Here is a 14738-nt window from a genome sequence, read left to right as displayed (position 1 = left end):
TCTCCAGCTTGCAGATGGCAGATCGTGGAACTTCTCAGACTTGATAATTGTGTGAGCTAATTATAAGGTACTGACCTTATAATACATCTTTCAGGCTCTATCTCACTATATATCCTATTGGTTCAGTTTGTCTGAAGAACCCTGACTAATACAGTGGGCCATATACAATGGTTCCTCTGTTGGAACCATTCAGCTCTGTCACTGTAGTGTAAAAGCAGCCATAGACAACACACTAACAAATGGGCATGAATGTATTCTAATAAAACCGTATTTACAAAAATAGGTAGGGGGCTAAATTTGGTCTGAGGACCATAGTTTGTCAAGCCCTTTTTTAGAGCATAAGATTTTATATGTAACACGCTGTCAGAGACCTCTGTAGCTTTGCCACCATCCCCCAGGTGATAATATGGGCAGTAAAAATAATTTTTACATATAGTATAATGTGATACAGTTTGTAAGCACTGCCCTAGGGAAATTAATATATATGCACAAAGAGATATGCATAAAGATACTGTCACTGTTTATAATGGCAAAAACTTGAAATAATTTACATGTTCATCAATGAGGCAATATATAAATCATGATACAGATGTACAAAAATTACAATAGTTGAATGAACTCAATTTCCATTATTAATGCATACATAAAACAAATGGGTGCCTCTAAGATGGTCATTTATGACAGGCCATAAAATATTAATCTTCCCTCTGAAATAGAGACACCATATAACTTTTAAAATTTAGATATCATATTCTGAATTCAATCTAGGTATTATATTTCCAAAGAATGCAGAAAGATTGCTGTATAGATTCTAATGTCTCCATTTGGGTGGCCCCATGGTTGGTACTGGATCTAATCTAGAAAAGAGGAACATACAGTATAATGCCTATTTTTGCCAATGTCATATTATTAATTCTAAATTATATGGATCAAGATTTGCCAGATGTAGCAGCAGAGGCAGGTATTTAACCTACTCCCCAACTCCTACACTTGATTTCAGTGAACACAGCAACACAGGCAGTGGCAGCAAAGAAAGAAAAACACGGTGATTTACTCTTTCATCAACTACTTTTTTCACCATGCCTTAAAATCCCACTGAAGTGTTCCAGTTCATTCCTAGCCAGAACCTAGATGCACTAAATAATAGCTTCAAATATAATATACAAGACCCAAAACCTAGAGAGGAAAGGATCATGCTGCAGTGCTTCAATACTACGTTTTTGGTTGCTTACATAATCTCTGCTGGTCTGGCATTATGTAGCGCCTTCTAGTCAATAGAGAGGTACCAAAGGGATGTTTTATCAGTCAAAGGCCCTCACTTTTATGTATTTCTAATACTCAGATCCTTAGGATTTGTACAATTCCATTGCTAGTGTTTAGAAAAAAGACTTTTAAATGAAAAAACCCTTTCGACTTTTAGGTAAAATTTACTTGGAAATTCCCACCTGGGGTATGTTCAGATTCCTAAGCGTTAGCTCCCACAGAGTAGAGCCTTCACAGGGGCCTATTTTTGCTTCTCTTAGTATTATATACATATTAGAGCTCCAAGACAAAATGGTTTATTCCTAGTACCCCCCTTTACTCCCAGCCATCACCCTATCAACTTGGAGACCTTAAGAAGACTATCTGAAGACTGTTTTGTCAGGAGAGCTCTCTGACTGGGGTCAGCGATGGCTCTAGCTAAGAAAGCAACCGTGTCCCAGAAACTAACAGAAACTGGTCAACTCCTTGATTAGGAGCATATTTTTGATGTTTAATCAGCCTAGACACTGAGATTTTTACAGGGCAACCTAAATAAAACCCAACAGAAGTGGAGAATGATCCTCATGTGGGCTGGGGGAGCTAGGGAGCCAAAGCTGGCTCTCCTCGGGAGGATGGCTACACAAAAAGCCATCAAGTAGCTCTGAGTTTCATTAATGTTGGCTGTTAAAATTAAAAGAAGCCCTGCTGAAACTCTATAACCCAATCATGCTATTCTTGTTATTTTGCTTTGTTCCCATAAAACTAAAGTGGTAATAATAACGTATGGTGTTATTATTATATAATATATATTATTATATTATATATATAATTATATATATAATATATATATAATTAATATATAAAGCACTGTCAAATATATTATCACTCTGAATGCTCATAACAACTCTGTTATGAACTCTGTTCATAACAACAGAACAGGGAGGTTAAGGGACACTACCCAAAGTCACACAGCTAATAACTTCTGACTCCAAATCAATGACATTGATCTGTCCTGGTAGATGATGTTCTTCATTCTTTAAGAGCCCAGCTCATGGATCTAGTGAAGTCTCTGATTCCTTTAGCCAGAAAGTTTTTCTATTCTCTGGTGGCCCACAGGACCTTATACCTCTCTTATGACACTACCTTTTTTACATTTACAGATGTATGGGTCTCATGATACTCAATGACAAGTTCCTGAAGAGTCATCTTTATATTTCCCATGGCATCTAGAAACATTCAAATTTTTACTGAATGACTAGTGTACTTCCCTGTTTATGGTACTGATCCATTTTTTTTAAAGAAACTTTATAATTAAAAACATTATAAATATAAATGTGCCCATTATTTATACCTAATACAGTATTTGCTGGCAGTTGTACTTTTTCAAAAGTAAAGTTGGATATCAAAATCTGAACAAAAATGATAACTCTAATTGTAATAAATCTTTTGGGAAAATCAGTATGACTTATAGTATCACTAGTTGCAATTTCTTGCTTCCAGAGAATATAACCTGCATTAAGTTTAATGGCTACTTACAATAGGAGACTAAACTTAAATTGAATCAAAAGAAAGACCTCTTTAGGAAGAGGTGCAAGACTCAACTCTAATTATTTTCAATAACTGCTAAGGATATTTTTGATCTTTGTATTTTGGGAAGCACAACAAAAGAAAGAAGCCTGATACCAAAGTATCATCTAAGAAGGTTTATAATTCTGTAATCTGCTTTTGCCCTTCTGCTAAGGCAACAAAAATGCATGAGGAATAAAGTCTATTACTTAAAAACACACACGCGCACACACATACATACGCACACACGCACGCACACACACACACACACAAATATGTCTTTCTTTCCAATGGAACTGATGTATAAACCACTATAGAACTTTCCTACTGAGCAACAACCTTTTGGAGGGAAAAAAATATGTGTAACTCCACTAAAGATCACGGACTTTATTATTTCCTATTCCATGAAATTAGCCTACAATTTATATAACCCTGAGGAAGGGAGACAAAGAAATTACAGATTCACATCATACTCAGAGCTCTGGCATATAAAACTAACCAAAAGGGACAGGATGCATTCTTTACTTTCTTCAAAATTTCAACAATTATCTTGTTTGTAGAATCACTCTAACATGATCCACATGTTTTAAGCAAACAAGGCTCTGTTATCAAAATGCTACTAAAAGATTGCAATCTTCTTTTTCTATACTTTGATGTTTGAGTTGAAGGTCAACTGTGACTGAGACTCAAAGATTCACATAAGTATGTCTGAGGAAAACAGAAAAACCCAAATACTTACAAAAGGAAGAAAGGAAGGGAAGGAGGGAAGGAAGAAGGAAGGAAGGGTGGGGGGTGACTCAGGGGACCGACTACTAGCTCCTATTAGAAAAAAGGTTATTTACTTTGTAATCTAGCTCCACTGGAATGTTTCAAGCACGACTCAATTTGTAATAATTTATGCCAAATCTTTAAGGAATACATCTATCATAATAGGTATATCAGTATTTATAAAAACACTGATAATTTCTGAGACAGTTATCAAGGCTATGTGGCCCAGACACCCCACAGGAAATTAAGAACACCTGGATTCTATCTCTAGCTCTAACAACCTTGGATAGGTCCTAAATAGACGTTAGGAGATTTTTCAGAAACTTTTCCAATGAAATAGTTTGCGCTCCATAGTGAGGTGGATGCTAAATACGTATTGCTTTTTTCCTAAATCACACCTCTTTTTATCTCTGAACTCATTCTGCCAGAACCTTTTCTAAAAAGGGGAGAATAAATTGCTTAAAAGATTCATTCTTGGTAATAGATGATTTTTTCAAAACAAAATCTACAGTTTAATAAAAGTGCCTCACACAGCTAGAAGGGTAATGTTTTGAAATTTGGATGGGGATCTGGGGAGACAGGTTTTATTTGTTTATTACATTTATTTTTTATTTATTTATTTTTTTGAAATGGAGTCCTGCTCTCTCGCCCAGGATGGAGTGCAGTGGCGCAATCTCGGCTCACTGCAAGCTCCGCCTCTCAGGTTCAAGTGATTCTTCGTCTCAGCCTTCTGAGTAGCTGGGATTACAGGCGCCCATTACCACGCCCGGCTAATTTTTTTTTTGCATTTTTAGTAGAAATGGGGTTTCACCACGTTGGCCAGTCTGGTCTTGAACTCCTGACCTCTGGTGATCTGCCCACCTCGGCCTCCCAAAGTACTGGGACTACAGGCGTGAGCCACTGCGCCTGGCCTCTCTTATTACATCTAATGTGCTCTGGTCAAATGCTTGGCACTGTGTAAATAACCTAGAAGGTAAATAACCTAGAAGTGCCTTGCTGCTTTGCTGCCATATGGAGTCTCTGTCAAGGTGAAATAAACAGCTAAAAAACTCATAGATGGTGTTTCTTAAAATTTTCCACCAAAATGCTCCTAAACAGCAGAGGAAGGTAAATTCATGCTACTGAGAATATGAAGTCTGGCCTCAATCAATGGGCTGGAGTTTGATCAAATTTTCATTTTATACCATTACAGATCTTGTTTTATTATTTGAAAATGATTTAGCTTACCTACCAGTAAATAAAATTAATAGTCCAAGAAAATGTACCATGTTTTATCCTGGTAGGTTGCAAATCTCTAATTCACTTTCCCCAGGTTTACTCACAACTCAATTTGAGAAGCACTTACAGGATAAATATGAAAATAAATATCTGTAATTTTAAGAGTGTAGGCTCACAAGGGTCAAGGCAACAATGTGGACAAAGCTTCAGTTCCCTATTCCCGTATTTCCTGATGATCCCACTAGATTTTAATGAGATACCATAGACTTCTATCTCCTTAAGTGGGAAATGAAAGAAGATGTAATAGTGAAAAGCAGTGTAACTTCTTCTGAGACATAAGTATATTCTAACTGGAATTTTAAATTCCTGAAGCAAAGATCTTTTTTTCTTTTATGGCCCATAAGTAGTAAAACAAAAAATTTTATAGCAGTTGAATCAAAAGTCCTTATGTACCTGCAGTGATACTTGTTTAGGTTAATGATTCTAAAAGTAGTCAGGTAAAGCGCAGAGAAACCTACTAGAATCTTGGAGAGGAGACAGCTAGCTTTTCAACTATATGTGGTACCAACTCACTCTCCAAATAGCCTCCCTGCACAACCAGATCTTTGCTGCAACCAAGCCAGTTTCACTAATTACACAGAATAACCATTATAAGAAAGAGTATACCTTCTATCTCAGGTATGTTGAGATAGAAAAAATACTTAGAACTGCTGAAGGCTTAAGGTAGCTGCGGAGAGACTCTATGAGTGGCCCAGAATTTTATTTTGATTAAATTGTGGGTTTATTAAGCATAGAGATATTCTGAATGTCTAGAAGTTATTCTTCAGAAGTTATCTTGCTTCTCTGTATTTCTTTCAACTTTTCCATTTAACTTAAAAAGAAAACTACATATGAAGCTCTTATAAAGGCATGACTTTCATCTCAGAATAAAAGGATAACTTTCCTGTTGTTGCAGGTTATAACCTAATAATATATTCCAGGTGGACAGGGAGGTAGATAATGAGTATCATGAGTTTTTTAAAGAGCTAAACTGAGGTTCAGAAGCTAAGTTAATTCACAAAGTTCAGAAAGCTAAAAACAACAGAACTGGATCAGATTCACGGTCCAATATCCTTCCTCTCCCTCAGATCCCCTAAACAGAGAAATCAAGATTTTTTGCAGCATAAGGGATCAAAAATAGTAAATGTACTTGTTTTAAGTTTCTATTAATACAATTATCAAAGACTGAAAATACTACTGTAAAAAGACTTAACATATGCATCTCTATAGCCTAATATGTATATTATATCTATATATTCTTAATCACATTATTGCTTAATATCAGTTTATAAATTAGTCTACCTGACGTCAATCATTATTAAGGATACAACTTGGTTAGAATATTTAGATGATTCCAATAGACATCTTAGTAGTCTTGTAAAGTTTTGTAAAATATTAGTATCAAAGGAAAGATTGAAAGTATAATTTCATTTGTGTTCTACTTGCTAAAGATTTTCCTTCTGACCTGAGTGAGATATTTGAATAAACAGTTTAATAGTTATGAGATAACAAAAAAGCCATCTGAAATCAATTTCTTATAACTCTGTCTACTCTCTAAACCAAAATCAAAAAAACAGCTTTGACTCTCAAATTAAAACCTGTCAGTTTTAGTGAGGAACAAGAATACACAAAAATAAAAATGGAAATCCTGTAAGTGATGCTTGTTTTCAAAAGGAAACATTAGCTAGTCTCTCAGTATTCAAGCTTTACAATGAACTACTACTAGTTCCCCCAGTGACTCCATGTTCTCTTGCCTCTCTTTTTACATGTTGTGTCCACTGACAGAAAATTCTTCCACCATGTCCCTACCTGGTTGACTCCTACTCATAATTTAGGTCTCAGCTTAAAAATCATTTCTTCCAAAAGAACCCCAAATATGCATTAGATATTTGCTTCAGGGTAGTCTTAACTTAACCATACCACCACATTAGCACAACATATTTTAATTGCTTATTCAGTTGTCTATCTTTCCCCCTTGACTGCCCTTTACAGGAAAGAGACTGTGTCTGTCTTCATGTAGTCCAGCATAGGTATCTAGCAAATAGCAAATACTTTAATTGAATTACTTTTATTTCAAGGCTGCCTCCACATAAACCTTAAGGATGTCAAATAAAACTCTTTGACTAAAACCTTTTGGAAATGAGGCATGGTGAGAAGGTAACCGTTCAGTTTAGGTAAGTGGATATACCAAACGGTCATCTACCTAAACATGTATTTAAACCAGGCACCTCGCCTCCAGGGCATCAAACTTCATCATATTTATAAATTATTTTTTTACTAGTCATTATTTTCATTTACAAATAAAATTTTCCAGTTACATTTATCATATTAAGAATTCAGTTTAACTTATGTATTTATTAACACAGTGGGAAAAAGACAAGAGAAGGAAAGACAAAACAGCCTAGGTAGTTTAACTGTTAAGGTGAATAATTTTTAATTTTTACAAGGAAAAAGATTGAAGTGGGGAACTGAATTTAAGTGGAGTTCTCTATCACTAAATCATCTATTCAACGGTGTTTATATAAGCTAGAATAGCATTTTGAAAGCTAGTCATCATATATAGCCTAAAATAGTCAATATCCTTTAAAAAACCAAATTATAAATTGTTGAGGCCAGGCACAGTGGCTCATGCCTATAATCCCAGCACTTTGGGAGGCTGAGGCGGGAGGACTGCTTGAGGCCAGGAGTTTGACATCAGCCTGGGCAATATAGTGAGACCCTATTTCTAATAAAAAATAAAATAAGTAGCTGGGCATGATGGAGCATGCCTGTAGTCCTAGGTGCTGTGGGGGCTGAAGTGAGAGGACTGCTTAAGCCCAGGAGTTCGAGGCTGCAGTGAGCTAGGATCATGCCCCTGCACTCCAGCCTGGGTGTCAGAGCAAGACTCTGTCTCTAAAAACAAAACAAAACAAAAAACAATAAATAAATATTGTTGAAAGGTACCTCAAACCATTAAACATAAAGGCAAGATTCCCATTTTGAATTATCACAAGCAATCAATGTGGAAGAATCAGGTCTAGTATGTGTAGTTAGTTCAGGCTGAAGAAACATCTTGTGGTGTAAAAAACTAAATTGATCATTTCATCACCAACCTTAGGGCACACAAAGTATTAGGAATAGACATGGCATGTACAGATGATGGGAAATATTTCTATTACTTTTTACTGGAAGCATTACCTTTAGTATTTTCCTTCACTTAACCATTTTACTTGGTACAAAGGATATAGTTTCATACACAAACATAAAATAATGCAGAAGAAAAACAGACATCAACCTATAATAAAGTATGATATAGCTATGAAATGATCACTGTACAAACTAATTCCTGCACTGGTGGAAGAATTACTAAATTCCATCTGCAAGGACATCATGTCAAGTTATGTACGAACAATAATAATTTCACAGTAATGGTGACAAAGGAAATATCCCAAGATTTTTTGTACAACTCAGAATGACAACAGACACAGCTGATTTATGACTAACTAAAGAATTAATGTCAAGGAGCTTATTAAAATTCACTATTTCCTCTAATTCTTGGAAATATGTTCAATAGTTTCTCTAAAGGGTACATATATAGATAATGTAAATAAGCAGACAGAAATTGATGGCAGCCATACTCTTCATAAAAACAAAAACATTCTAAGCTTAAAAGAAATCTCTTTTCAGATATAAGATTGGTATTTAAATTATTAAAATTATTTAATTCCTAGATATTCCAGGCAGTTTCTGTGCCTCTAATCATCATTCTGCTAGTAATGATGGTAAATTATTCTGCTAGTAACGAGGTAAAGTGTTTGGCATGAGTTTACTGATAAGGACTTAGACCGGGGATATGCAGAAGTGAATGTGCTAACCAGAGTTCTGGCATTTATAAGCTGTATGACCCTGGGTAAGTCATTTAGCCTTAACTAAGCCTTTGATTCCAGATGAATAAAAAAAGGATGCTTTCTACATCCTCTTTAGTTGTAACATTAAGAAATTCTTGAGTGTTTGAAATTCAAGCCATGTTAAATTTTCATACCCTGTGGTTCTCACTACAGACTACAAAATGTACAAGTAAGGATTAAAAATCAAACCAACCAAATAACCACTTGTAGCACACAGGCAGGGCTAAACTATATATTAAACCTGATAAATCTGGTAACTTTTCACTTTTCTGACTACCATACAAAAAGTTGTCTCCCCCTAGAACCAGAGAAACATAGTTTGGCCCTGGCTATTATTTCCACAATCATGGAAGTTTAAACTGAACTAAGTCCATGAAATGAAAAAAGTTAGCCATAGTGGGGCTGGTAGAGTTTCTTTTCCTGAATGACAAATTTTGTATCTTCCTAACCTTTATGACTAATCTGTTGGCACTAGCCGTGAAAAGTACAGACCAGATCAGTGGAAGACATAATCTTAAAACTAAAGCTTAACTAGGTTCTAGATAAAGAGGTTCACCTTAAAATCTGAAGTGAGTTAAAAATAAAAAATCGGTTGATATATAAAATAAGGCTTCTAAAACACCCTAGAGAAGACAAAACACAATACTTTTAATCCATACAGGACCTCTTGCAGAGCAACTCAAAGTATTTTACAGAAAGTACTTAATTAAGTTTCATGACACTTCTGCAAAGAGTCAGATATTACCGATTTTTTTTCAAAGGAGGCAAAAGAAATGAAAGAACCAAAGTTACTTTGCTGATGACATAGCTCCCTATTTCGTATCTAGTGTTGTAGCTTGTGAAAAAAGGTGCTTAGCCCCACAATAAATGATATTAACTGAAGTGCCTCAGTTTTTTGAAAAATGTTGGACTTCCCACAAGATATGGGTGCAGAGGATGTGTATTGTCTTGCTTAGTATTTATCCTGATCACTTAATTCAGTATCTGTCACACTGTAGGCACTCATTATACATTTGTTTAATGAATAAAGGCTATTCATAATAGCTAAAAATTACTAGATATAAGTTCATATATCAGTACTAAGTACATTACATATATTATTTCATTTAATCTACCAACAATTCAATAAAGTAAAGTTATTACTCTTCATTTTACTGATAAGGAGACTAAGACCTAGGTTAAGTAACTTGTCCAAGATTACAAAACAATAAAGCCACAATTTTAATAAGGCAGCCCAACTTTAGATCTTAAAGATCATGATTGTAGAAAGAAAAGCACTAGACTAGCAGTAAGAAATTCTTTTCTATATTCTACTCCTTCACCACTTCCTTGGAGAGAAAGGAAATTTCTTACTGATGTTTCTATCTGCTTATAATGCCTAGTATAGTACCTTAGTCACATTACTATTCATTAAATGTTTCCTGAATACAATTAAAATCACATAAACAAATTAGGCTTCATTTGCAGATAAAGTTACCAGCAAGGTCCACCTCAGTGGTTCTCAAAGCACGGTCCCTAAACCTAAAACTTTTGTCAGATATTAAAACTCTCAGGCTGCACCCCAGACCTTCCTTATCAGAAAATGGAGTTTTATGAAGCCTTCCAGATGATTCTCATGCATGCTCATGCTACTCATATACAGTAGTCCATATAAACTGGACTACTTTATATGATGATTACTTCATATTAAAATGAGTTCAATAATGTGAAATCATCCTACAGAGTGAAAGTCATATCATTATTACTAAAAGATTAAATTATGCTCCCTGAAAAAAACTCAGTGATTTTGCTAAATTCACATAAAAATGAGCATCAGAAATGAAATACATAATAAAATACTTTTAAGATAAAATACTGTTCTTCTAGATTTTATCTGGATAATGTATAGTATTCACGGATCCAGAGGAAAAGATAAGTATGCTCCATGAAGGTCTACCTAGAAATCTAATAATCTGGTAATTGAGGGAATCAGCCCAGAGATCTCATATGCTGCACAAGCTCCTTACCTGACCAGTGTCCAGTGGAGATGCCAGATCTGTCTGTGCATGTCTCACTTACAGGCCTAAATACAGTCTCCCATCCACCAGTAGCATAGCGCCAATTCTGAGATTCCAAGATGAGTGTTCGCTGGGTGCCATATGCAATCATGAAGCAGTAGACCACATGATGGAGCTGACAGCCATAGCCACAGCCTTTGTTGATATTACACACTAGCTTCTTGGCTTTGCTGCAGTCCTTGGGATTCTGTCAGGGAGAAAGAGAAACGAAAATAAAGATAAGTTGTACAGAGAGGTCAACTGCTCTTTTTTTTTTTTTTTAATCTTTCAGCTTCAGGGGTACATGTGCAGGTTTGTTCTACAGATAAATTGTGTGTCATGGGGTTTGGTATACACCCCAAGTAATCAGCATAGTAAGTGATATGCAGTTTTTTTATCTTCATCCTCCTCCCACCTTTCACCCTCAAGTAGGCCCCAGTGTCTATTATTCTCTTATTTGTGTCCATATGTACTCAATGTTTAGCTCCCACTTTTAATAAGAACATGAAGTGTTTGGTTTTCTGTTCCTGCATTAGTTTGCTTAGGATAATGGCCTCCAGCTCCATCCATGTTGCTGCAAAGGACATGATCTCATTCTTTTTTATGGCTTCATACTATTCCATGATATATATGTGCACATTTTCTTTTTTCAGTCTACCACTGATGGGCATCTAGGTTTATTCCATGTCTTTGCAATTGCAAATAGTGCTGTGATAAACACGTAATTGCATGTGTCTTTATAGCAGAATGATTTACATTCCTTTGGTTATATACCCAATAACGGGATTGCGGGGTCAAATGGTGGCTCTCTAAGTTCTTTGAGAAACTGCCAAACCACTTTCCAATGGTTGAACTAATTTACATTTCCACTGGCAATGTATAAATGCCCCTTTTCTCTGCAGCCTCACCAGCATGTTATTTTTTGACTTTTTAATAACAGCATTCTGTTTTCTCATTCTGATGGTATATCACTATGATTTTGATTTGCATTTCTCTAATGATTAGTGATGTTTGATATGTATTGACTGTGTATATGCCTTTTGAAAAGAGTGTCTTTTGGAAAGTGTTTGCCTTTTTAATAAGGTTGCATTTTCCTTGTTAAGTTCCTTATACATTCTGAATATTAGACCTTTCATAGCTTGCAAATATTTTCTCCCATTCTGTTGGCTGTCTGTTTACTCTGCTGATAATTTCTTTTGCTGTTCAGAAGCTCTTTAATTAGGTTCTGTTTGCCAGTTTTTGTTTCTGTTACAACTGCTTTTGGCATCTTCATCATGCAATCTTTGTCAGGGCCTATATCCACGATGGTATTTCCTAGGTTTTCTTCTAGAGTTTTTATGGTTTTAGGTTTTACATTTAAGTCTTCTATCTATCTTGACTTAATTTTTGTATATAGTGAAAGGAAGGGGTCCAGTTTCAATCTTTTGCATATAGCTAACCAGTTATCCCAGCACAACTTATTGAATAGGGAGTCCTTTCTCCTTGGCTTGTTTTTGGCAGCTTTGTCAAAGATTAGAAAGTTGTAGGTATATGACTTTATTTCTGGACCTCCATTCTGTACCACTGGTCTATATGTCTGTTTTTGTACCAGTATCATGCTGTTTGGTATGGTGATACATGGTACGGGTACCATGGTGTTTGGTACCCATACCATGGTTACTGTACCCTTGCAGTATAGTTTGAATTCAGGTAATGCAGTGCTTCCAGCTTTGTTCTTTTTGCTTAGGATGGCTTTGGCTATTCAGGCTTTTTTCTGATTCTGTATGAATTTTAAATCAGTTTTTTCTAGTTCTGTGAAGAATGTCATTGGTAGTTTGATGGGAACAGCACGGAATCTGTAGATTGCTTTGGGCACTATGGCCATTTTAATGATATTGATTCTTCCTACCCATGAGCCTGGAGTGTTTTTCCATTTGTTTGTGTCATCTCTGATTTCTTTGAGCAGTGTTTTGTAATTCTCCTTGTAGAGATCTTGCACCTTCCTAGCTAGCAGTATTCTTAGGTATTTTATTCTTTTTGTGGCAATTTTGACTAGGATTGCATTCTTGATTGAGCTCTCACCTTGGATATTACTGATGTATAGAAATGCTACTGATTTTTGTACACTGATTTTGTAGCATGAAACTTCGCTGAAGTTGTCAGATCTGGGAGCTTTTGGGTAGGGACCATGGGATTTTCTAGGTGTAGGATCATATTGCCTGCAAAGAGAGGTAGTTTGACTTCCTTTCTTCCTATTTGGATGCCTTTAATTTTTTTCTCTTGTCTGCCTGTCTGCTCTGGCTAGGACTTTTAGAACTATGTTGAACAGCAATGGTGAGAGTGGGCATCCTTGTCTTGTTCTGGTTCTCAAGGGGAAGGCTTCCAGCTTTTGTCCACTCAGTATGATGTTGTCTGTGGGTTTGTCATAGGTGGGTCTTACTATTAATAGGTATGTTCCTTCGATGGCTAGTCTGTTGAGGATTTTTAACATGAAGAGATTCTGAATTTTATTGAAAGCCTTTTCTGCATCTATTGAGATAATCTTTTTGTTTTTAGTTCTGCCTATGTGATGAATCACATTTATGGATTTGTGTATGTTGAACCAATCTTGCATCCCAGGGATAAAGCTTATTTGATCGTGGTGAATTAACTTTTTGATATGCTGCTGGATTTGGCTTGCTATTATTTTGTTGAGGATTTTTGCATCTATGTTCATCAGGATATTGGACTGATGTTTTCTTTTTGTTCTTGTGTCTTTCCCAGGTTTTGGTATCAGAATGATGCTGCCCTCACAGAATGAGTTAGGGAGGAGTCTCTCCTCCTCAATTTTTTGGAATAGCTTCAGTAGGAACGGTGCCAGGTCTTCTTATCCCTGTGGCAGAATTCAGCTGTCTGGTCCTGGGACTTTTCTGGATGGCAGGCTTTTTATTACTGATTCAATTTCAGAACTTGTTATTGGTCTGTTCAGGGTATGAATTTCTTCCTGGTTCAGTCTTGGGAGGTTGTATGTTTCCAGGAATTTATCTTTCTCTTGTAGGTTTTCTAATTTGTGTTCACAGAGGTGTTATGAACATCGTCTCTGATGGTATTTGTGTATTTCTGTGGGGTTGGTGGTGATGTTCCCTTAACTTCTCTTTACAGGTGACAAGTACCAAAAATCATAAAATAGGTCAGGACTGATCCAGTACGTTTCTTATTTAGGAAAGAATCCTGCTGGATTGGAGTTCAGTGAATCCAATGAAAACTCTATGTACATATTTAAGGAGATTGCAGTCAAAAGAAGGTTACTTGAGAAGAACTGTAAACAATGTGAAATTAAGCAGTTACATTTAAAAAATTCTTTCACTTCTCTTTTTTAACATTGCATTTTGTTTTTTTAATTTTAAGTTTAAGGGTACACGTGTAGGTTTCTACACAGGTAAACTTGTGTCATGGGGGTTTGTTGTACAGATTATTTAGTCACTCAGGTTTTAAGTCTAGTACTCATTAGTTATTTTTCCTGATCCTCTCCCTCCTCCCATTGTCCACCCTCCGATAGGCCCCAGTGTCTGTGGTACCCATCTATGTGTCCAGGTGTTCTCTTCATGTAGCTCCACTTATAAGTGAGAACATGTAGCATTTGGTTTTCTGTTTCTGCATTAGTTTGCTAAGGATAATGGCCTCCAGCTCCATCCATGTCCCTGCAAAGAACACGATCTCATTCTTTTTTATGGTTGCATAGTATTTCATGGTGTATATGTATGACACTTTCTTTAGCCAGTCTACCACTGATGGGCATTTAGGTTGATTCCATGTCTTTGCTATCGTGAATAGTGCTGCAATGAACATACGCATACGTGTATCTTTACGGTAGAATGATTTATATTCCTTTGTGTATATATCCAGTAATGGGACTGCTGGGTCATATGGTAGTTTTTAGTTCTTCGAGTAATTTCCACACTGCTTTCTACAATGGCTGAACTAATTTACACTCCTACCAGCAGTGTATAAGTTCTTTCTTTCA

The 14738-nt window shown here is 36.0% G+C and overlaps 1 protein-coding gene across 11 annotated transcripts in view; it reads right to left on the bottom strand.

Moving 5' to 3' along the window:
* Positions 1 to 14738, bottom strand: part of FUT8 (fucosyltransferase 8) — a 456741-nt gene that overhangs the window by 58870 nt on the left and 383133 nt on the right. For all 11 annotated transcript variants that reach the window (XM_054449587.2, XM_054449583.2, XM_054449582.2 and 8 more), the window contains one exon: positions 10727 to 10964. In XM_054449587.2, coding sequence (XP_054305562.1) covers positions 10727 to 10964 — 238 coding nt within the window. The remainder of the gene's footprint in view (positions 1 to 10726; positions 10965 to 14738) is intronic.

The sequence above is a fragment of the Pongo pygmaeus genome, chromosome 15 (assembly GCF_028885625.2).
Source record: "Pongo pygmaeus isolate AG05252 chromosome 15, NHGRI_mPonPyg2-v2.0_pri, whole genome shotgun sequence".
Lineage (NCBI taxonomy): Eukaryota > Metazoa > Chordata > Mammalia > Primates > Hominidae > Pongo > Pongo pygmaeus.
This window is presented reverse-complemented; position numbering and strand designations above follow the sequence as displayed.